A 25,497-nucleotide genomic window follows, 5' to 3' on the forward strand; every position below is an offset into this window, starting at 1 on the left:
TAACAATTCCGAAAGGAAAAGAATACAAAAACAAAAAAAAAAAATCAGGTATGGATTACCAGCTGGTTGAGGAGATAAGAGGTCCGTTTGATGAGAGTAAAACGAAGACTGATGGAAGAAGAGGCGATGGCGCAGTCGATATATAGTGTGTGAGAGGTTGCTCTGGTTAGTTAGGGTTTTGGGTGATTGGTTGGGTTTCATGGGCTACGTGTAATCCAATTATAGCGTGGGCTTTAAAGATACTCATCCATAGTTTTATTATGGTGTAAACTGTGCGAGCTTGAACTTGGCTAGGCTTGAACTTCGATTGTTTTACTACAAAGATCTCATATTCGAGCTCTATTTAAAAGCTCGAGTTTGACTCTTATGTAGTATTTCAAGGTCGAGATTGACTCATTTATTATTTATTAGGGTTAATGGATTTAAACACCCCGAACTATTGCCATTTGGCCACTGGCACTCTCAACTTTGACTTTGGCTTACACCACTCCCAACTTAACACTTGGGTTGCTGTGTCACCCCGTCGTTAAATAAACACTAACTAGGTTAGTTCTTTTTGCTGACGTGGTCATTTTATTCAACGTGGAATGGTGACCTGGCCTATTTTTGTTTTTATGAGGTGATGTGTATTTTTTTTTAATTCAAAAGAAATAATCAGCAATAAAAAACAAATATAATCTCCTCCATATATCATTCAAATCCAAACAACCATCTCTGCCTTCAAAGACACCTCCGCCTCCATAAATCCCCAACTTCTCCACAAGATTTTGCCGCCACCCACTCCGCGACGTCACTACCTTCTCCTCCCAAACCCTCCAACCGAAATCCACCATCTCCGGCTTCAAAGCACCTCCGCCTGCTTCAGCTTCGACGGCCTCCTCCTTGCCGCCGGCTCTTTCTCCAGCCGACCACCACCACCACCACCACCACTGTCTGGTGGTGGTGCGATGACGAAACGAAGAGAGAGAAGCAGAGATGAGTAACGGAGAAGAGAGAGAACGAGGAAAGAGATCGACGGCGAAGGCGCCGTTTTCCGGCAACGATCCGCCGACGGCAGCGGAGCCGTGGCGGCGGCGGCACGGGTATTCTGACCGACAAAGCATCACGGTAAAAACCCTCTTCACCATTTTTCTGTTATTTATGAGATTGTCGATGATGATGTTGATGATGGTCTTAACGGTGGACGACGGTGGACGTCGACGACACCGGTCAGATGAACCGGCGCCGACGATGGTGGCGGTCTTCATTTCATTCTGACAGGGTCACCGGTCAGATTTGTTTCGACAAAGGGGGAAGGAGATGATATTGGCTGGGTTGATTGTGGCGGTGGTGAGAAAGGGAGAAGGAGGTGCTGGCTGGGTTGATTGTGGCGGTTGATTGTGGCGGTGGTGAGAAAGGGGGAAGGAGATGATGTTGGCGGTAGTGAAATCTGATGTTGGAGATGGTGTGTGCTGATTTATATGTATTTGGTTTTTTTTATAAATTTGAAGCAGGTTATGAAAAAATAACAATAGATTTGAAATTAAAAAATTACACATCATCTCATAAAAACAGGCCATGTCATCATGTATGACACGTATGAATGCCACATCAGATTAAATTGCCACATAGGCTAATTTTAGTAACCTGGTTAGTGAATATTTAACGACGGGGTGCCATGACAATCGAAGTGTTAAGTTGGGAGTGGTCTGAGCCAAAGTGAAAGTTGAGAGTGCCATCGGCCAAATGGCCATAGTTGGGGGTGATTAAATCCATTAACGCTATTTCTATTATTTAGTTGCTTTTATCAAAATTTTATATATAGGGTTAGGATTTAGGGAAAACGGTTAAAAGTGTGAGAACGCTTATGGATCGTCAGATCAAAATAATCTATGGACTAGATTGGCGCGGTTGCATTTTCGTAAAACCCAGAAAATAATAATTAAGTCGATTTAGGACCCCGCATGTTGTAACAAACTTGTCAAACCAGGAAAAGATAGACGACGTAAAAACGTAGAACCACACACGCCCGTTGATCTGTGTTAACTCGCAAAATCTAATACGAAGCGTAAAACAATATTTTAAAACGTTGAACCACACACACGTTATGTCGTGTTAACTCGCAAAATTTAAAACGAAAATTTTGCGAAATATGAAAAGTGTGGGGACCAAAGTTGAAAGTACAAAAGTTGTGAGTTTAAATTGCAAGAAATGAAAACTTTTGGTGTTATAAGTAGAAAAACAAATAGTTTTGGGTTAAAAGTGAAATATCAAAAAGTTTTTTGAAAACCTCTCAAAGCATGAGGTACATACCTCTATGCACACAAATGTTGATAATTTATACTTTGTTAATATAAGGGTATATTGGTAAACTTACAAAAGTCATTAATTTGTATTCTTCCCCTTTAATAACTAACTAAATTAAATTTGTAACTTCTTTTCAAAATATATACTTTTTCCAAATTAAAAAATAACTTAATTTAAAGTGTAGAATAAATTACTAGTTATGTACGATATATTTCGAGTTGTATAGGATAAATTTTGACTGTGTAGGATAAAATTCTATAATGTGTAGGGTATATGTAGGAAAATTTTGATATTTGTAGGTTTTGTAGATTATATGTAGGATAATTAATAATTAGTTGACTAATTAAATAAAGAGTTAAAAATTAATGATATGAGTTATAAATGAAATAGTATTTTACTAATATGTTCTTTCTTCTTTTTCTTCTCACATTAAATTTCTTCTCAAATGAACCTTCCCCAACACATGTAATATATATACTTCGCCGGTCAGGTTTAAATAGTAGGCTACTAAAAGAAAACCGTCGGCTGGCTAACAGTTCAATCCAGTTTTTCAAATCGTAATCTGTGAAACAAACTGTACAACCCCTAAACCGGCCGATATAACATGGGGTCGACTGTTTTAACGGTTTTCTAACACCCGTAGTCATTTATTTTTCACATAAATTAGCGGTGACAATTTAAACTGATTTATGAATTGGTCATTTTGAAAACCAATTGGTCAAATATCCAAAAGTGTAACAATTGAGCATACAACCTTCTAATTGCATTATTTAGTTTATTAAATTTATGCTTACGCTTCTCGTGAAAAGCTTTTTAAACTCGAACACGTCTCATTTGTCTTTTTATATTAGTTTGTTAATTATGTGTGTGTATAATTATTTGTATACATATGTATTTATAATGTGCATATATAAATATGGGTAGGAGTTGGCTACAAAGTCAGCTTTTCCCTTTTTCCACAAAGTATAGGAAGCAATCTATTTGTGACATGTGTCATTTAGTTATTTATTGAAATATTGGATTTTAGTAATCTCAATTATTCGTCGTTGGTCGCCAACAGTCTCAACTTTAAAAATAACCACTGGTAATCCTAATTTTTAACATATTGGCCTCCAATGGACCCTGACTAACAAAACTCTAAGGCCATTAGTCTCCGTTCGCCGGAAAAACGTTTTTTGGCCGGAAAACTCAACATTTTCATCCCGAACCTCTTTGTAACCTTGTAATGGACCTTTGGCAAACTTTTTTTATGTAAAAGACTTAATTATTAAAGTCGCCGAAAAACTCCTTTTCACCGGAAAGCTTCTTTTTCGCCGGAAACTCAACTTTTTGGCCAGAAAACTCAACGTTTTCATCCCAACCCTCTTTGTAACCTTAGATCGGACCTTTAGAAACCTTTATTCTGGACAAAAACGGTTTTCCGGCGACCGGAGACTAACGGTGTTAGGGCTCTGTTAGTCAGGGTCCATTGGTGGCCAATATATCAATAGTTGGGACTGTCAGTGGTTATTTTTTAAGTTGGGACTGTTGGCGGCCAACGACGAATAGTTGGGATTATTAAAATCCAATATTCCATAGTTATTTTGTACAAAATGGCATAATAATAATTGGATAATTATTTTAATTATGGAAGATTTAATATCCTAAACAAATTAACAAGATCTTTAAGGAAACTCATATCTCTTTAATTTCAAAATTGACAGTTATCTTTTATATTACGATTATTGCTATTCATATTCGCATTCCATTATTTCTTGACAGTATGTTTTATCAGTTTATAGTTTCTTCACACTGTGTTATATCAATTTTCACAATTAAACACACCCTCAAATATTTCGAAACATAAAACACATTCAGTATTTTCTTTACGTTGTGTTTTATTAGTTTCTAGGTTCTTCACATTATGTTATATCATTTTTCACAATTAAACACACCCTTACACATAAAACACACAATATAAAATACACCAGTGCCTGATTCGATGTAGATACACTAGTGTCTTAAATACATAATAAAACACATCAGTGTCTGAAATACACTATATAAAACACACCAGGTTCGGAGGTGTAGAGGTTTATGGTATGACAGTTATTTCCTTATTTAAAACACACTAGTTTCGAAGGAGAAAGTTAGAGAGAGAAAAAAATTGTGAGAAAGATGGAGAGGTTTATGATATGACAGTTATTTCCTTATTTAAAACAAGTTGAATGACTCATTTACCCCCAATCAATTAAGTTAGCTTATTTTTAAGATATGCATATTTACCAAAATGCCCCTAACATGATCTCAACCATCAAACACACTCATCTAATGGTCAAGATCACTTACTACACTTTGTAAGAAAAAAACACACTCTGGAGAGGAACCACACCCTTACAAATATATATTTTGTATATATCTATATTATGTAAATTTTATATAAGGTTTTCGAACCAACTTGAGCTTGTAGAGTAACCTCACCCATATAAATATATATTTAGTATATATTATGTAAAATTTATATAAATGTGTTTGTTTAGACTTACGAACCAATTTGAGCTCAATAAGTAAACCTCACTCTTGACTTTGTTTATAAAAACAAGCTTATTTGGTTTAACTTGACAAGAAAATAAGTGGCTTGATTCCTTAACAACCCAGCTTCCATTGCATCATTCCAAACATAGGTAACACTAATTTGATTTCAATTTTGGGTCATCATGGCATGATATTTACGGCCCACTTTAATGGGCTTGTGTGATAATGATAATAGAACTCATTATTTGATTGGGCTTTCAGACTAAAGCTCAAACACCTAGGCTTTGTTTGCTGAACTGGTTCTGTCACACATCCGACGTGGCTGAAGCCCACAGGTTGAAAGAAATGTAAAACCAACGGCTCCTGTCAATATCCAAAAGTTGTCAGTTTTGGATAAGTCATCATGTTGACACCTAACCTTATCTGGTAAGCTCCGAAACCTGGGAGTCCATACCGTCTTTTTTTTATTTTCTGGAAATATATTAGATATTTTATTTTGAGTAACTTGCCAATAGTTCCTGAGTTTTAGTCATATTTATCAGTTCATGCAAAATGAATTTTTTTTAAGACCCTCACATGTTTTAATTGGAAAAACGTAACGGAAAAATGAACCATAAAATTTATTTCTTTATATTCGTTCTAAGATGTTTGAAAACCGTTTAAATAACTCTCTTACATGAATTACATATTTACATTTTATTAAATACTCCATGTGTTACATACATTTTCAACTAAGCGACCATACTCCCGTACAATCCACGTTTGGGCTCGATCTTCAACCGCTTACATCTCATGATGATGATGATTGATGATCCATGTAACCTACAGACACCATACACATCCACATCATTAGTAATAACTGACAACATACATAATCTAAAACAAGTATAATTTAAAGGACATGACGCATTCTTCCAACGTGTAATATTCCATTTGATAATCCTTTTGAATTCAATCCTTGCACTCCGGCAACGAACCTTCAAAGGCCAACAATAACTTCCCTGCATCTTTATTCCATTCTCAAAAGTAACATGATTAGTACCGTTAATACTCATACGTATTATAAGTCACGTACACATATTTACAAGTCATATTCATTCATATATACTAAATTCCAATATATGCGTACATAGTATTCTATCCAACTTTACCGTGTATGAAGAACCTACCACGAACATGCATTCCCTCGGTTATTTATAACAATTGTTGCTATGATTAATACTTATGCGCTCATTATATAATATCAAAACGGTTATGAATCTTCTACGTGCCTTAGTTCATACATTCTAATCCTTTTTTCCAATATTTTATGTTCCCGGCATTGTCTTATCACAATTTCATTAAGTTCACATAACTCCCTATTAGTTATTATCACATTTCGGGACTCTTTAAAGGTTACGGAACAGGTTTTAGGAAGTACGGAACTCGTGGTGGGATAAACCATCAAAAACATAAGTTCTGGACATGTGGGGGGCGTCGGCGACGCCCTAACATGCGTCGACGACGCACCCTGAAAGTTTGCGTCGAGGGTTTTCAGCGTAAACGGGAGATTTGGGCATCGGGAGCAAGAAGCCATGTCGACGACGCACCAGGGGGTGTCGGCGACGTCTCCTCAGTTATTCCAACGCTGTTTTGTTCACTTTCAGCTCGTACGGCCCGTTTCCAAGTCCCGTTCCAACCCGAACTGACCCAAAATATTCGTAACATTCTAGAACATTCCTACATGACTCCCAACATTCATACAAACAAATTTCACATCAATCCCCATACTCTAATGTCCAAAATCAACACCTTATTACGCTACTTTCGGTTTTTGACCCGTTTGATTCTACCATGCAATTTTGGACATTGTCAACTACATTTGACGCACAACAATAATACTTACCTTGGTGCTTACCATTACCTATACTTTCTTACATGATTCCCTATATTAAATCATACCAAACATCAAATATAATATAAGAAGTGAATTCGGGATTCGCTTACCTTAAGCGTTCCTATACGCATTCGTTTCCTTATCTTCTCTTGGCCCATTTGCCTTCCATGCTTATGCGATACCTATCCTTTCATGCCATCATGTCCATGACATTGTTAGTATGCATGTCCATTCATATCAACATTCATTTCAAATTCTTAGTTACATTGACTTTTCTTAATCAATCATTCACCAACATGCATAAGACATGAATCGACAATCACATTGTTCCACATCTATGAAATTCAATTCCTCATCATACGTAACACATAATTAGTCTAACACATATCACATGATTCCTCATAATCTTACATTCATATTCATAAGTCTAACCATGCTACTAACGTATTCGTTGACTTTTCAGAAAGTCAACGGTCAAGCATAAAAACTTCCAACTTAGGAACTTGTGTCCATATTAATGACACCATATACATTTCATACTCATGTTTTAGGACACATTCAACCACATTATCAATTAATTACACCATGGACATGTATAAACAATTCAATACAAACTAATGCTCTCATAATCCTACAATTGTCAACCACATTCAAAGTTAGTACTTTAACATAATCTCAATGTCATTATTTACTAGTAAACCCACGAGCTATACATTTAGTGCACGTCATTCCTAAATTACCATTGAACAACTAGTTCGACACATGATGTGCACCACACCATTCAAGTATGGAGTACAAACTCCTAACGCATACTTTTAGCAAAATTCATTTCATCAACTAAATACCCACATGTATTCCATCAAAAACATCTATCTCATGCTAATTTCACTACTAATACCTCATTATCACCTTCTATACCTAATTACCAAATTCTTGCATACAATTTCACCTTCTAACTTCACATAGTCATTTCATCAAACACTTGGCGCACGTACAATTTTTTAAGCATAATGTACAAGTATTTTCATACATTTTCTTCCTAGTTCTTGCTTTTAGTCATCAACAATACAAAATATCAAACTAATTTCATACCATGTTCAACCTAACTAGCAAGATAATCACATACAACATAATATATCAAGAATCGAACAAAGATTGGACATGGGTGACATACCCATGTCGCCATCTTCACCACCAATGGTAGGTTTCACCTCCAAACATCAAATTACACAAAATATTTCATAATTCAAGTTTTATTTGTTGACTCTAACACATCCTCATGCTTAATTTCATATGAAATCAAAGATAATTCACATACACATACTTGCAAGATCATTAAATCAAAAACTATAACTTACCACATTTTTAGCAAGTCTAGATGATCATGTATTAGGGTTCATGCATAAGATTTAGCCTTGATCTCCTTTCCAATTTACTGATTTTTGGGCTGTGAGGGTTTTCTCCCTCCATTCCTCTGGCTCAGATCGACACACACACACTGATGTGTGTATTTGTGTATTAAAATTATGTTTTAATAGTTCATCTTTCCAGTTGTCCCCTTTTGGTCCTTCATGTTTGAGTGTTTAGTTTTAAATGGCTATTATCTACCTCAAGTTAACATATCACTTGCATTCTAACTAGGTTAGTACTCATAGTTACCATTTTATAAAATAAACGAACAATTATACTTATATACTTATTCTTAACACATGTATATATAAATAGCTTAGTTATTTTTATTTCATGCTATAACATAGAAAACATGCTAGCGAATATAAAAATTCGGATTTTGGGGTGTTACATTTTTGTCCCAAACAACCCTTCACTTTTGGCATTTTTTGCCATTTTCATCCAAACCACTAACTTAGTTTACTTTTTCTGTTAAGTTGAAGGAATTTGGATGAAACTGACAAATATAAAACAACAGGAACGATTTTGGCAATTTAGTCAAACTTTTTTTAATTTATTTTATTTAATTAATTTTGTCACATATATAATAAAAAAGAATATACATGCAATTTTTATATAAAAAATGATAGTTTTGTCACATAATTTTTATAAATTTTTATCCAACCACTAACTCAGTTAATTTTTTCTATTAAGGCGAAGGATGTTTTAAATTTTATAAATTAAGACATAAATTAATTTCTAATTTTTTTATACAGATCAATTTTAGAAAAATAAAATCTACTTAAACCTCTAAATTTTATAAAACTAAAATGTTGGTAACCTTATAGAAAAAGGTCAAATAAACAAATCTTATCATATGTACAAAGTTTGTAATTCATTTTCTACTCTTTTAAATTCGCTTCTAACGAAAAACAGAAGTCAGTGCCCCCCTCCCTTATCAAACAACGTATCGTTACCAAACCTTAAAAGTGTCCACCAAATAGTAAGTATAATGTCATGAACCAAAAGTTTCTTTACTCAAACCACTTAGAATAAATATTAGTTAGTTACCCTCATAATCTTAATTATATAAATATTTTATATCTGCCAACATATTTCCTAGGTGCTCAACACATTTAAAAAAATATGTAACGTTTTACAATTTTTTTTCTATCTCTACAACTGATTAAATACTAAAAGTTGTAATCGATTGTTATGTGTTGCACACCAATTATATTTATTTTATATGTCATTTCTCTTTATAAAACTGATCTATATAAAAAAAAACTGAAAATTAATTTATGTCTTAATTTATAAAATTTAAAACATCCTTCACCTTAACAAAAAAAAATAATAAACTGAGTTAGTAGTTTTGATGAAAATTTATAAAAAGTTATGTGACCAAACTATTAATTTTTTTTTATAAAAAATGCATGTATATTCTGTTAGGGGATGGATCATGAGAAAACTAGTTTAAATGAGAAAACCAAAAAAACTAACTAAAAAAGCCCAAAAAAAAACATACCAATTTTTTTTTACATTCTTTTTATAAAAAAAAGTCGCTATATTTTATGCATGGAAAAAAAGTTTCTAAAAAAAATAAAAAAAATTTGTATTATTGCACATGTGCACTATTACGGATATAGTGCACATGTGTAGTACAACAATTTTTTTTTGAAATTTTTTTTATATATAAAAACTAGCGATTTTAAAAAAAAAAATTGTAAAAAAAAAATGGTATGTTTTTAGCTTTTTTAGTTAGTTTTCTAGTTTTCTCATTTAGATGTAGTTTTCTCATGATCCTCTCCCTATTCTGTTATATATATATATATATATATATATATATATGTGTGTGTGTGTGTGTATGTGTGTGTGTGTGTGACAAAATTAATTAAATAAAAGAAATTAAAAAGAGTTTGAGTAAATTGCTAAAATCGTCTCTGAGGTTTTATATTTGACAGTTTCATCCAAATATCATTCAACTTAACAGAAAAAATAAACTAAGTTAGTGGTTTTGATGAAAATGGCAAAAAATACCAAAGGTGAAGGGTTGTTTGACACAAACAAGTTATTTTGGATAAAACTGACAAACAGACCTAAATCTCAAGGACGATTTTGACAATTTACTCTTTTATTTTTTATTTTTTAACGGAAAACTATATTCACACTAGCCAAAGCTAAAGAATAGTATTATATTTTAATTAACTAGATGTTCTTTCATCAATGACCTTACGGTAGATTGGTAGTCCAATAGTCTTTTAAAGTGGAAATCATGGACTCAAGTCGCCTTTCAATCAGTGTGTTTCCTTTTGAATGATAGCTAGGCAGGTCACCACCGCCATCTACGTTCACAGGCGCTAGATGATCTTTTGTCATTGGATTTACCCATATGATCGGTCTTTTGTTGATCGTTTAAAAAAACTAGATGTTCCTTAGAATATCACAAATAATTTTTCTTTTTAAATAAATCAAAAAACATAAATAACTCTGGTTTATTCATGAAGTTTTGGGATTTCGACTTGTTGTTTTTGGTCTTGGGATGAAGCTCGAAGGGTTGGTATATTGTATCAACTTCCCTTCTTTTGTATTTATGCTGGTTTTTGCCGTTAATTTGTTCCTTTTGTGCATTTAAGCTCTTTTAATCCTGAAAATCAAAAGTATACAAAGAAACGCATTTTTTCCAACATTAGTACTAAAAAGTGTTGTTTTTATACCTCATTTGATATAATTTATATGTTGAATTTTGCGCATATCACCAACCGACACTCATCTCTAGTTACACTATTGCGACGTGCTTTTTTATTTATGTTTAAAATGACCCGCCGTAATGTGTGGCGGTCGTGCTTATTTTTATATACATTTTGGTGTAAATTTGTTCGAATAACTAGGCTTCCGTATACAACGTAACTTTTATGTGACTTTCGAGCATACCGTCGCAATGTGGCTTTTTTATTGTCACATAGAATGTCCTATCAGTATTTTCTATTTTTTGTATGCTTCGAACCTGCCCCAGAGTGCGGGTGATAACCCATTAGTTTTATTATAATTATATAAATGTAACACCTACACAAATTTCAAACCAGTTATTAACATGGAGTTAAATGCCAAAATTATCCCTGAGATTTGGGCACTTTGTCACATTCATTCAAAATGAGAACTTTTTATAACTAGGCCTCCCAACGTTTCATTTTTCTTATCATTTCTATCTAAATCACTAACTCAGTTGAAATGTATCGTTAACTTGTGGACGATTTTGGCAATTCCCAAACCTCAGTGATATTCTAACAGTTTACTCATTTTATTCTTTTGTTTTCTTTTTATTTTTATATTTTAATAAAAATAATTATAAATATAATATATATGAATACACACATTTATATACACACACTTATTTTCTTAATTTTCTTTTTACTTCACAATAATTTTCTTTTTACTTCTAAATCATATTAGTTGGATAAATTAACTTGGTAGTTATATCTTAACAAAAGATTAAAACCCCGGTGGGTTTTCTTTAAAAAAAATCCGGCTTCATCCTGTGGTATTTTTTCTCATCTTGAATTTCTTTTCTTTCTTTTTTTAATTATGTTTTGCTTTTTGTTTTAGTTTTGGTTGAGTTTTCATTATTTATAAAATCAAATAACATGGACAATATTATTGAGAATTTAAATATATCAACATATAATTCTAACATGTTTTCCAAAACCATAATTATTAGAATTGGATTTTTTTACATCAATAGTTAGAATTGATTTTTTTGTCACATCAATAGAATTGACTTTTTATTATGTTTTTTAAGTTACAAAACAATATGTTTTTTATTTATGTTTTGATGTTAATAATGTAGCTGCTGCAATGAACCAAACACATGTAGATATCGTTTTGGCAATATACGACTTTATTTTTTGGTTATTCTCTTTCGCTTACCGATACTGACCGAACTCCTGTCGGATCTCCGCCGCAACACGCGGATGGAAACTTACTAGTTATAATTATATATGAATAAAAACACACATTTAAAATTATATATACACACACATCATACACACTCTTTCTTTTTTGTTCTTCTCTCTTATCCACAATAAATCTGTCTATCTCAGCACTCGTACCTCATTTTTCCTCGTTGATGCGTCGTACCAAACGCCATTATTTTATTATTATTATTTTATTTAAAGGTAAAAAGATTTATAAATAAAATAAGTGTGTGTATATATAAATGTGTGGTATATGTATATCAATTATATTTATAATTATATCTATTGTTTTTTATTTAAAGATAAAAAGAAAAGGAAAAAAGAAAAAAAAAACAAAAAAATAAATGAGTAAATTGTCAAAATCGTCTCTAAGGTTTAGAAAATGCTAAAATTATCCATAAGAATTCATGATATATTTTAAGTGAGTTAATAATTTGAATGAAAACAACAATGAAATGAAATGATGGATGCGTAGTTACAAAAAGTACTCATTTTGAATGAAATGTCAAAAATACCTAAACCTTATGAACAATTTTGATAAGAGATATTTTATTCATAAATTATCACATCTTAACGCATTTTAAACATATTAATATGTGAAAAAACCTTGTATAAAAATCTTCATTCGAGCACATTATACAAAAGCAAAAATCCATATTTTTACTTGTATAATAACGACAAAACCTTTGAACCGAGAAAATAAAAAAAACTACTACATTGGACTACGAGAATCTTATCCACCATTGTTATCGTTATCAACATATTCATCACCACGTAATCCCACGGCGGCCCACCACCACCATCCCCATTCTTCCCTTCCCTATATAAACCCCTACAACCACACCACCTCAATATTATTATTCCTTCCTTCCTTCCTTCCTTCTCAACAATAATATAATATTATTATTATTCAAAATCAAAATGTTGGCAATCTTCCACAAAGCATTCGCACACCCACCAGAAGAACTCAAAAGCCCAGCAAAACACAAAACCCAGCCCAAACTCCCTGAAGAAACACTACAAGAATTCTTGTCCGTACACCCCACTAACACCTTCTCCATGACGTTCGGTGATGCCGCCGTACTTGCTTACGTTAAACCCAACTTGAATTACTCAGTAAATCAAAGGTTGTTCACTTCTTTTGATGATATTTACTGTTTGTTCATGGGGAGCTTGAACAACCTGTGTTCTCAGATTAAGCAGTACGGGCTGTCCAAGAACACCAACGAGGCCATGTTCGTGATTGAAGCCTACCGCACCTTGCGCGACCGCGGGCCCTACCCCGCGGATCAGGTTATCAAGGATCTTGAAGGGAGTTTTGCGTTTGTCGTTTATGATAGCAAGACCGGCACTGTTTTCACCGCCCTGGTAATGTTTGTTTAAGATTTTTTTTTTTTTTTTTTTTTTTTTTTTTTACTGAAGTTTTTGATGAAATGCCTGAATGAATTTATTTATTATTTTTTTTAGGGTTCGGATGGTGGAGTGAAGTTGTATTGGGGTATAGCAGCTGATGGGTCTGTGGTAATTTCTGATGATTTAGAGGTTATAAAAGCAGGTTGTGCTAAATCATTTGCACCGTTTCCTAAAGGTAACATATTCATTACAACTTTGAATTTTTTATGTTTCATGATGGTGATTGTACATAAAATAATAATTTGCACATTTTTTAAAATATGGGTTATTTTTAGGAATAGATGAAGAGTGGGGTCCATTTTTATTGTTTAATTTTGAATTAATCGTTACCTAAAACAGCGACTTATCAATGTCCTAGAGTTCATTGTCTAGTGGCACTTATTTGACTGTAAGACCATTCCTAATGGTTAATGTCTAGCGATATTTTTCTACCCACCAACATCATAACACCCTAAGGATGAGCATTTTAGTTGTTTCAAGCACAAATTTGAAACGCTCGTATGATATTTTCAATACTTGGGAACTCCTAGACATAGTAATAACTATACGTTATATATCGACTAACTTTGGAATTAAAATTTACACTTCAATTTTTATAAGACAAAAAAAGTTGTAACAAGACAAAAATTGAAACACCATACGCACACTAAGACATAGAAGTAGCACTATTAGGTAGCGTAAGTGATCGTCCTAAAATTCACTACAGCATAGAAGTAGTTGTGTAGCGCTATTAGGTAGCGACTGTCCTAAAATTCACTACAACAAAAAAGTAGTTTGCGTTAGGTAGCGACGAACCTAAAATTGAAAAAGAAATAACATTCTCACCAGGTTTTTTTTTGTAAATATTTTTTTTAAAGAAGTTAAAGATTTGAGGTTTTTGGAACAAAACATTTGCAGGGTGTATGTTCCATAGTGAAGGTGGTTTAATGAGTTTTGAGCATCCAATGAACAAGCTTAAGGCAATGCCAAGGGTGGATAGTGAAGGGGTGATGTGTGGGTCCAATTTCAAAGTGGACACTTACTCAAGGGTCAACTCTATCCCTCGTAGGGGCAGTGAAGCCAATTGGACCCAGTGGGATGATCATTATGCATCTTAATTCTTCTTGAATCTTGATCAGCTTCCAACATCCCTTTTTTTTTTTACTTTAAAAGTTTGTTTGTTTGCTTTTCTATTTTGTTATTTTGGATTTCCTGAATGTAAATATTTGATTTTGTTTGAGAATAATAATTATGATGGTTTCTAGTGTTGTTTGGTTCAAAAATTTTGATATCTTGAAATTGTCATGTACAATAGGTTTTCTTTTAACATTTAAACGCAGCCACTTTATTATACCCCAACCATTATTCTCTCTTAGCAAGATGCTAAAACACCAGTAAATGAAATGATTACAAAATATCAAGGAAACAAACCCACAACAGAAGCATTTACATCACTTCTGGCAAATGACTCCAGGGGCACAAAAAGGAAGCAGGACCAATTAATCATCACTAGTACCGACTCCAAATATTTTCCAAATATCCAAATAACAAGAATTTTTTAAAAATCTTTGTTTTTATTAGCAAAAAGAGAGACGACGTATATAGCCCGACTAGCAAAGAGCTAGACAGAAACCAAAAAAGACGATTACATCTTTCGGCTCGGTCCGAGATTTTTAAAGCCCGAGCTCGGCTCGTTTATTATTTATTAATTAATATATTACACAAATAATATAAATAATAGATTCGTTGCTCACGAGCTCGATAAGTGAAGCTCGGACTCAGGTTTGTTTTCAAAACAATCTTAAATTTAGGCCCGCACTCGGCTTGTAAACAAGTTTAAATAAACTCGGCTCATTTATTAGACAATTTTAAATAGGGGTAAATCAAATATTAATAAAAACTAATATTCGACAAGCTTGACGAGCGTCATATGCCAGGCCCGGGCTTGGGCTCAATAAATAAGCAAGCTTTGTTTAAGGCTTAAGCTCGGCTCGGGTTCAATAAGGCTCGGCTCGTTTCGAGTAGGTCTTTTAATCGCCGTATCGGACCATTGTGTCAGGTTGACCGCAAGGGTTCCCCACTGCCAAAAATTATCTCATGACCAGGTCTTCTAGTCATCGTTCTGGACCATCGTGTTCTTATTTGTAACGGAAATGTCAAATTTACACATCGCAACGAGAGAGAGAGAGAGAGAGAGAGAGAGAGAGAGAGAGAGAGAGAGAGAGAGAGAGAGAGAGAGAGAGAGAGAGAGAGAGAGAGAGAGAAGGGGGGGGGGGGGGTTCAAAACAACAGAGAATACGGTAGTTTTGTTTTGACATTTCTTGTTACAAATAAGAAGACAGTGGTCGGAACACATGGTGAAGAAAATGGTTGTCAGACAACAACCCAAGAATCACATGATCACTCCCAAGAATCACATGATCACATCCCTGCTTTGTGGTGGGTGGCTACTGGTATGAAGATTAGGGTTTCTTAAATAGAGGGGAGGGGATGAATAGAAAGTGTTGAAATGACAAAACTACCCCTCACGTGAGGGGCACGTGGTGGTAACTAACGGCGTAAGTAGCTAACGTATGTGAGTTTCGTAACGTATTAAGAGTGAATTAAATCTTATAAATGAGGCAAACCACGTAGATGAAAATCGCAATTTACTCATGAAATCTATTTTAGATTTATTGGCAAATTCATAGTAATCCCATTTGTAAGAGAGAACGGAAGGGGATTTGTGTGTTGAGTAGAGGTGCACAAATCGGGTTCAAACCTTAATTTGTGTTGGGTTAGTCAACAAAAAATCAAAACTGATTTTGGTTTTAAGCCAGTTCACAGGAAAGGATTATAAACCGGTTAGGAACATATGGGATTAACCGTTTCAAATTGAATTTGTCTTTAGTTTGGGTCTCCGTCTTCTTAAACCGGTTTGATTATGCACATGTGTGAGTAGAGAGGTGAAAGAGAATCTTGAAAAGTCGAGAGGAATAAATGTTTTTATTAAAAGTTATTAGTTTGCTATAAACAAGAGAAAATGAGTGAAAAGTAGAAAGGAATAAATGTTTTAATTAAAAGTTATTAGCTTCCTATAAACAAGAGAAAAAGAGAAATTTCATGTCTCCTTCAAAACTATGTCTCCTCTAAAGCTTAACAAATATTTAATGTTTAATACCTAATGTACAATCTCATTTAATTACGATTTAAAGAATTTGTAATTTTACAAGTTTATAGAATTATTAATGAAATCACTCCAAAAGAAAAAATAAAGTAGTTGAAAAATACTATTATATAATATTATATTACTATTTTAATTTATTTTAATTTTATTAATTAATTAAAGTAATTATTTGTTTTAAAGGTTTTTTATATGTGTTATTTAGTGGACTATTAATAGACAAAATAAATGAATAGTAATTATTTGTTTTAAAGGTTTTTTTATATGTGTTATTTAGTGGTTTTTTATATGTGCTATGTGGTTTTTTATATCTTATATAACTTGCGTTTGTTTTTTATCGATGTAAATCACGTGTCGGTATTTTTTGGTCATATAAAGATTTTTTTTCTCTATGGGTTGCTGTAACGAGTGTCGGTGGCGTATCGAAACAAACTGATACCAACCAAATTCCCGTTGTGTTGGTATATTTTTGGTCATGTCATTATTTTTTTTCTCTATTGGTTGCTATAACGAGTGTTGATAGCATAGTTAAACGAACCGATACCCACCCACTGCGCAACATGAGAATTTCCTGATGCAACGCGTGGATTTAATAGCAGTAGTTACATATAAATAGGAAGTTTCATCAAAAAAGTAGAAACCGGAATACCAAGTCCTGAAACCAATTGTGGGAAGCCATCGTTTCTTGTTAGCTCTACTTTATCCATCCATCCCCACCTATTCTTTTCGATTTCCGTTAGCAGAGCAATCATATTATTCCTTTCTTTTTTATTATTCACAAAACATGTTTCATGATTAATAGAGCTAAGCCTTAAGGGTCTATTTGGTATGGGGTAATAGAATGGACGGGGGAATGGAATGGACGAGGTAATGGAATGGATGAGGTAATATAATTGACCATTACTATTGCATGTCTTGTTTGGTTACCATGTGAGAATGGAATGGACCATTACTTTTTGTTGTTTGGTATGCGAGAAAAGACGCAGGAATAAAATCGGATGGTTGTGGTCAATGATGGGCGACGATGGTGGGTGGTGATAGGTGGCATTTGTAGCGGCGGTGGCGGTGGTTGGTGGAGACGACGGCGAGTGGAGACGACGGGTGGTGACAGCGGTGGTGGTGGTGGGTGACGGTGAAGGTGGGTGGCGGCGGTGGTCAGAGGTGGTAGCGGTGGCGACGATGGTGGCAGGTGGTAGCGGTGGGTGGTGGTGGTCGATAGTGATGGCGGAGGTGGGTGGCGATGGTGGCAATGATCAGAGGTGGCATCGGTGATGGTGGCAGCGATGATCGAAGGTGGGTGGTAGCGGTGATTGGAGGTGGCAACGGCGGTGGTGGATGGCGGCAACGGCGGTAGCGGGAATGGAGGTGGGTGTCGGGTGACTACGGTGGTGGGTGGCGGCAAAGGTGGGTGACGACGGCGGATGACAGTGGTGGTGGGTGGTGGCAACAGTAGTGGGTTGTGGTGTTGTCAATGAAGGGTGAAGAGAGAATGGAATGGAAAAAAAACAGGGGGGGAGGGATGGAATGATTTTGAGGGAATGGAATGCATTTTGGAATGAGCGATTCCATTCCATCGACCAACCAAACACTCTTTTATTCATTCCCTCTCAATGGTCCATTCCATTCCACCTCTCATTCCTCCATACCAAACGCTACCTAAGTGTTTTACTTCCTATTCATTTAAGAATTTTTTTTGAACAACCGACATGAAGCATATTTATTCAAACTAGCAAGGTGCTAGGCACCAAAGATACAAGGAAACAAGATAATATTACACCAATTAGGCCAAAGCCGAACCAAGATTATTCAAAAACCGAAAATCTGTTCCAATCTTCCCATGATAAAGCCGCCTCCTTGGACCTATTTTTAACCCAAAGGAAGTCAAGCGACTTAACTTTCTCCAAAACTTTAACAATACTCGGCTGAACATTGTTGAACATTACCTCCAAAACTTTAACTTCCTCCATTCGTTTAAGAATTTAACATTGGACTTGTTCACGAACACATATTGAATGAAAAATGCCCGTGTTCGTTCATTAAGGCATTAAACTTGTTCACGAACAAAATATGGTTATGTATACATTTCTTTCTCTCACTTTTCTAATTATCTATTCATGAACTTCGTACAAGTATATAAGAAGTCAAGGATTAAACCTGAGACCTTTTTTTTCTTCTAAATGCATATGTCTCTATCAAGTGGGCTAGCCCCACGTCAACGAACGTTTCTTTAATAATAACACTATTTTTATGCATATAAATGAACCATTTTAAAATCAGGTATAAAGTAAATTTGGTATTTATTATTAAAAAAGGTTATATATTAATTTTTAATCACGCTAAAACCCTTTTTTTATTGTTAATCATGTATGAAGTTCGAAATTGTTAATCACGTATCATTGTGGGATTAGTCTATATGGTAGAGGTGCAAGTGTTTTGATGTGGGATGTATTGGGTTCAATCCCCTATAAGTAGATGTGTTCACCGTCCGGTTTGAATGGGTGTTAGGTTAAAGTGAGACAAACTATTAGTAATAGTTTTTGATTAACAAAAGCCGAAATCGGACTATTTAAAATTAAAACCGATTCGTTGCAAACGGTTTAATTTCGGTTTAGTTTCACGCTTTGGGCTATATTGGCCCTTATATAAAATACAAAATATAAAAACAAAAAAGTTGTCCAAAAATACATATTACGTCTTTTAACACATCCTTTCTTATGATTCAATACAACTCTGATTTCCATTTTTAGTTTACCTATAAAATAACCTTATTAAATATTCGAGCCCTGTCAAACGTGGATTGGTGTAAAAATTTGTGCAGTTAAAGAAAATGAAAAAAAATTCGTGAACTTAAAAAGAGGTATCGTAACTCGTAAGCTTGAACGAAATTCATTAAAAAAAAGAGGACTGCAAACTCATTAAAATCTTAACAGAACTTGGGAACTCAAAGTCGATTTGGGGCTTGGATTGTGGGCTGCATTTGTATTTCAATATTAGGCCCAATTCTAAGATTATTAAATTAAAACGTAGAATAAACTATAAAATATAAATAGTAAAAATATGTGATTTAAAATTATTTAAAAATCTATATCTATCTATCTATACTATTTAATAAAAGAAACCATTTGTGAGACACATGACGTTCTATGGGATAATTTCAATTGTCTTTTCCTACCTAAATAAATAAATATTATGACTATTGTGACACCCTTGTTATTATCTTAAGGTTTTCGTATAGTTTACGAAAACAAACATGTTTGATAAATAAGGTTAGTTAAAACTTTTACAATTTAAAAGTATATACAACTTAATGTAATTGAATTCATCGTTTAAAAGATACGACGAAACGCCGCGCGGAAGCTTGTATTTTATCGTGTTCGGTTCCTCATCGAGCTTGATCTCCATCCGGGCACTCTTGACATTCACTTATGATCAAAACCAACTTAAAAGTTAGTTTTGATAGTTAAATAACAAGTTTAAACAAGTTATGTGGGTCAAACAAACAAAATTAAACAATTTTGGGATTCAGGGGGGGCTAGACGCCCCACCTAGGGGCTAGACGCCCCACCTAGCCCCTTTTTTGACACCAAGTTCCTTTATTGTTGCTGCACTTTGCCCAACTACGAAAATTCACCAAATATTAACTTAGAACTTGCATAACTTTCACTATACAAGTCCGTTTTACGCGATTCTTTTTCCTATGCGACCGTAATTTAATTCTCCATCTCATGGAGTTAAAATCCGACATCCGGATTAACAAAATTTAAGACTTATAAGTCTTCGGCTTACGACCCTTTTTACTAAATTTTGACCCGTTTATGATTTTATCACACAAACATATTTATTTGATCTTTAAACTCGTGAAATTCATAACTTCAATATCTCCTATCATATTAATCTCAAATCACGAGTTTCTTACATAATAAAAACCCGTTTACGCTTAAGTGCTTATTTTGACCCGTTAAGGGTATTTAAGCATTTTCAAGCCTAAAATCGCTGTTGATTGCTTCTAGCATCCCATCACCACATTTCTCATCATATAATCTTTCACGACAACTATATTTATGGTAGGTTTAATGTGGTGATCTATAAAAACCAAATTTTACCTCTCGAATCATTATTTTACTGCAAAGACTCAAATAGTGCAATTTGACTAACATATTACCTCTTTCAGCTTCTATACTTATTCTAAGTATTTATCTAATCATGAAACTTGTTTCCAAACAACCTTTAAGGGTTGTTTGCTCAGTTTAACTTATAAGGGCGTTTTGGTCCATTTTGGCCCTTCATTAAGTATGAGAGATTATTGCAAACATGTTGACCCATAAGCCCTCTTTTTAACTATGGTTTTATTTGAAAAGTCATTATACCTTTCAAATGTAATGACCATCGACCGTAAAATTTGGTTTACCTATTAAAGTAACCAGAAATCTATTTTTGACTTCGTTTAACTCTCATCACACCTTACATTTAAATGAGAGTTATTCTATCATGCGTACCTGGCTCGGATTAATATATTGACCCATTTCGATACCTTGCCTTAGTAACCGCTAAGCAATAGCGATGTACATATCCATCTGATATTTATTCCTATAATCATATAGCTCAACAAACCATTAGTCGATATTGTCAAAGGGTGATAATTTCACCTTTTGACCCGATTGGTCTAAAGGACCATGAAACTCTATGAGATGGTATTTATTACCATCTTATCCATATGACTAACTCCGGTTTACACCGTATAGTCGTTCTACTTGTAAATCATCTATTGATTTCTTTGACCCATTATAACCCATGCTATAACGTGTCTTTCCCCAATTTAACGGCTATTGTCAACAAGTGACCAAAGTACCATTTTACCCTTATTATATGCAATGGTTTACCTTATAAGGTAACCATTTAAAAACTCGTTATCTTTTAGTCATTTCATGACTAATTAACCGCATTAGCTCCTTTTTATCCATTAAACATGATTTATGACCATTGTCTTTTGTTCCGGACTGCACTTGCCGTGTCGGAACATCATAATTTAAAACATGACTTACTATTCACGACCTATCAAACCAATAGGTATTAACTAAATAGAGTGTAAGCTTTACTTACCTTGTATCCAGATTATGCTCTTTTCCGCGTATACGATCTGTTTGACCCGCTTCTTTCCCCAAGCCTCCATCAAGCTTGTCAAGAGTCAAACTAGCATCATAATTCGTAAGATGGTTAGATTAGTCATCATTATTATGACTAGTTCATCTTACGGACTTTATGTCGAAACTTCTATTCGGCTTTATCATAGGTTAGTTCGACTTTCTAAAGTCAACTACCTTTAATCATATAATATGCACGATTAAGGCAAGTCAACATTATGATTAGAACCCGTTTTATCCCGTATCTCATGTAATTAGTCAAGCTTGCCAATTACGTGTTTCACTTGAATTTCAACACTTTACTTCTCATTTAGGCATTTTAACAAACACCTAATGGGCATAATTCTACATGTTTACTAACTAGTTCATAACTAGCTATTTTCACCACGATTTACATCAAGAATCAAATCTTTATGTCTAGTGTTTATAAACAACATCTAGGTCTTGCATCCTATCTTCAAATTTCACAATTTAACATTCAGATTCATGTATCATTAAATCTCTAGTCTTATGTCACTAATTCTACAAGTTTGCTTCTAGGACTTGTTCCTAGACTTGTATTCATGTCAATATCACCCATACATTCCACATGCACTCAAGAATTTCGATTGTGGGTGTTCATCATAAATTCAAGATATCACCGAATTAAAAAAATCGACATACCTTGTGACCTCCTAGCTTAGGGGATCAAGGATTTAGTTAAAGCCCCAATTTCTTTGCTTGATTCATCTTCGATTTTGCTGGATTTATGAGCTTTTGGGTTTTGAGCTAGAGAGCTTCTTGGCTCCTGTGTTTATGTCGACCAGAACACACACTCAAGGTGTGTGTTTTGGTGTTGGGTTTTTTATTTATTAAAAACTAGTTTCTAGTTTAACACCTTTAACCCCTCTACTTTTCCTAAGTTTTATTTAGGGTGTTTTAATCAAGTTTCCTCATTACTACAAGACTTGTAATTAACTAGGTTATTTATTTCCTAGTTATTTTTATCTTGTTCATAACCCGTTTTATTTTAAGTCCCGTTAACTCGCGCTCTTATAAACTCAATTCCTTAAACCTTTGATTCGTTTGTATTTAATATTAGGATTTCTTATTTAAATCCAAATATTTACTAGGTTATTTTTACTACTAACGGTACTTTACCCGTCTTTTAATATTAACGGAGTTTGATTACCAAACCCGTTGTCGGGGTGTTACAACTATTAACTAATTTAAAGTTATTCACAGGTTAGTTGAATTATCTTTTTATCTTTTACCCTTTTGTTTTTCATATTTATTAGGGGGTGTTTGGGAGGGGATGGTTCCGGTACAAAATACTCTTAACCTACAAATGGTGAGAAACGATCTAAGCCCTCCATCCCCGCAATTGTAACACCCCGTGTTTCGAAGTCAAGGTCAAAGTCAAGATTGAAGTCAAAGAAAGAAAAGATTGCTAATTGCGATCTTTCTCTCCTTGCTCAATTCCTGTTTTGACTTCTTTGGCTAGTGGATTAGTATGTTTTATTTTCGTTTTAGTTGTATTATGTAGAGTAATTGTTAAGAATCGCAGTAATCGATGAATATTTATCGCTACGAATCGCCTTACGACTGTGAGTAATAGGAAGTAACAATGCGATAAAGTCGACTAAACGATTACCAATCTAATTTAACCAACATCGAATCGCAATCGCACTCGCAGCTCGAAATACGCAATTTTGGTTAAATATATACGTGTGTGTGCTTGTTATGTGTTACTTGTGCATGTTTAATTTATGTTATGTGTGGTAATCAATCGAAACGCAATCAAACTCAATCGCAATCGAAACGGTATAATAGTTAGTGGAGAAGAGATAGCGCGAGATATGAGTAGTTGGGATTAAAAGTAATTTGAATAGGAAACTCTATCGCATTCGCATCACTCGCAATCGCAATCGAAATAACAAAACTCGTCGCACCGAACACTCGAACCAGGCGTCAACCAACCCAATTGCTATCCGATCGGGCTGCCATCCGGTCGAGGTGCCGTCCAACCGGGCTGCCACCCGGGCGAGGTGCCATCCGATCGACCCACCCTTTCCACTTTGGGAATCCTATAAATACCCCATGTCACTTTCATTCTTTCCACTTTTGGCAAGTGACGTCCGACCAGTGCTCCTACTCGCTTTTTCTTCAGATTTCTCTCAATTAGTAAGGTCTCATCCTAAATCTTGTACTTCCGTAATCTACACGCACTCCTACACCTTTTATCTTTTGAATCTTAGCTTTTAACCGTGAAATCATCAAGACTCAAGGTGTTCTAGGATGACGTCATCATGTGTTCTTGAAGAACTTCATGTTTTGGCCTCAATCCACCAAGAACAACTTAGATCTAACCGATTTCCACATAAACAAACAAAGATCCTTCATGGATCTAGACATATTCACGGTGAAAAGGATTGAGAGAAGGTTTTCCAACTTTCTTTCAACTCTTTTACACTCAATGCACTCAAAACCGATAGAATGGGAGCTTGTGTCAGCTTACTACTCATCATTGTGGTTGTGTTGGTTCAAAGATCCGTATTCTATCCACGAGCTTAACGATTTCGGGTTAACCAAGAACTATCGTCCTGAACCGGTGGACTGACCGAATTTGGGTGATCCCTGTTCAGTTAAGTCACTAGAGCTGAGGACGGGACTCTGTTGGTTAGCACGATATCAACACAACTCGATAACATGACAACCAATCAAAACGACCAATTGTAAGACAAACGGAACGACCAAGACGGAGTGCTGTCCGACCGGACTACTGTCCGAACGGACAGCCATCCGAGCGACCGGTGTAACAACTGCCACTAAAATCAATAATTAGGACAATAATTAGTCAATAAGAAAACCCTAATTGAGACACCCAAGTAATTCTGCACTAGCCCTAAAATTTTCAGAATGACCGGAATTAGGATCAGGGCCCCTAAAACTCAAGGGGGCAAACCCTAGTTGATAATAATCTAAAATAAAACGTTGCAAACTTCTGATTGGCCAATTGTTTTGATTCACCCAAGCTAGTCCCGAGCCTAGGCAGCCTATAATTAGACTGCTTAGCTTACGGACCGTAAGGGTTCGGGCATACGGTCCGTAAGGGAGTCCCAAAACTTGCTATAAATAGCCGACCTTGGCATTAGAACAGGGGTGTTAAAACGTTGCACAAACCTTCTGTGAACGTTGAGTTATTCCGAAATCAGTCTAAAACACACACACACGATCACGAGGTGCTGCCGCAATCAGGGTAATAACTCGATCGCTATTACGATTCAACGTCCGATCGATTAGAACTATCCAACAATTGTCCGAGTGCTGCTCAAATTGAGCTTGTACTTTGTTATTCATTGTGATTTCAACTTGAATGTTTGAGTGCTGTTCGAATTCGGACTATGCTCTGTCATTCGTTGTGAATCCATTGAATTGTTAAGTATCGCACTTGATAATAGTTGTGAGGGTTTAATCTCGTGAATTGACGTAACTGCTGAATTAGTTACTAATCCCGTTTGTGTGTACATTGTTATTTAAATTAGGTTAGACGGCTAATCAGTAAAGCTTATACTCTGCTCGTAAATCTGCAATGTGAGTCATTCCTCTTTTATAAACTCTTTTCTCACAGTTTGTGAGTTATTCTATTTTTATCAACTATTTTACAAAACTCCAAGTTATTTTCAAAGTTATAGTTACAGTGATTAAGTCTATGTAATCACCAAGTTACAGCCGGTATGTGGGGTTTTGTACACATTACTTATTTCCCGTCACACTTGGACAAAC

The 25,497-nt window shown here is 34.7% G+C and overlaps 1 protein-coding gene across 1 annotated transcript; it reads left to right on the forward strand.

The window, feature by feature from the left end:
• Positions 1–12,894: 12,894 nt before the first annotated feature.
• On the forward strand, positions 12,895–14,696 carry LOC110873657 (stem-specific protein TSJT1). The gene is made up of 3 exons (XM_022122638.2): positions 12,895–13,404; positions 13,504–13,624; positions 14,347–14,696. Exons 1-3 carry the CDS (start codon positions 12,958–12,960, stop codon positions 14,544–14,546), a joined length of 768 nt encoding a protein of 255 aa, XP_021978330.1. The 5' UTR covers positions 12,895–12,957; the 3' UTR covers positions 14,547–14,696.
• The last annotated feature ends 10,801 nt before the right edge of the window (positions 14,697–25,497 follow it).

Source organism: Helianthus annuus, chromosome 8 (assembly GCF_002127325.2).
Source record: "Helianthus annuus cultivar XRQ/B chromosome 8, HanXRQr2.0-SUNRISE, whole genome shotgun sequence".
NCBI classification, from domain to species: domain Eukaryota; kingdom Viridiplantae; phylum Streptophyta; class Magnoliopsida; order Asterales; family Asteraceae; genus Helianthus; species Helianthus annuus.

What these genes read in the sequence shown, in the direction of transcription:
- LOC110873657 (XM_022122638.2), top strand. Translation starts at nt 12,958, where the DNA reads ATGTTGGCAATCTTCCACAAAGCATTCGCACACCCACCAGAAGAACTC. An exon ending in GCACTGTTTTCACCGCCCTG is followed by an intron (nt 13,405 to 13,503) that starts GTAATGTTTGTT and finishes TATTTTTTTTAG; the next exon opens with GGTTCGGATGGTGGAGTGAA. An exon ending in ATTTGCACCGTTTCCTAAAG is followed by an intron (nt 13,625 to 14,346) that starts GTAACATATTCA and finishes AAACATTTGCAG; the next exon opens with GGTGTATGTTCCATAGTGAA.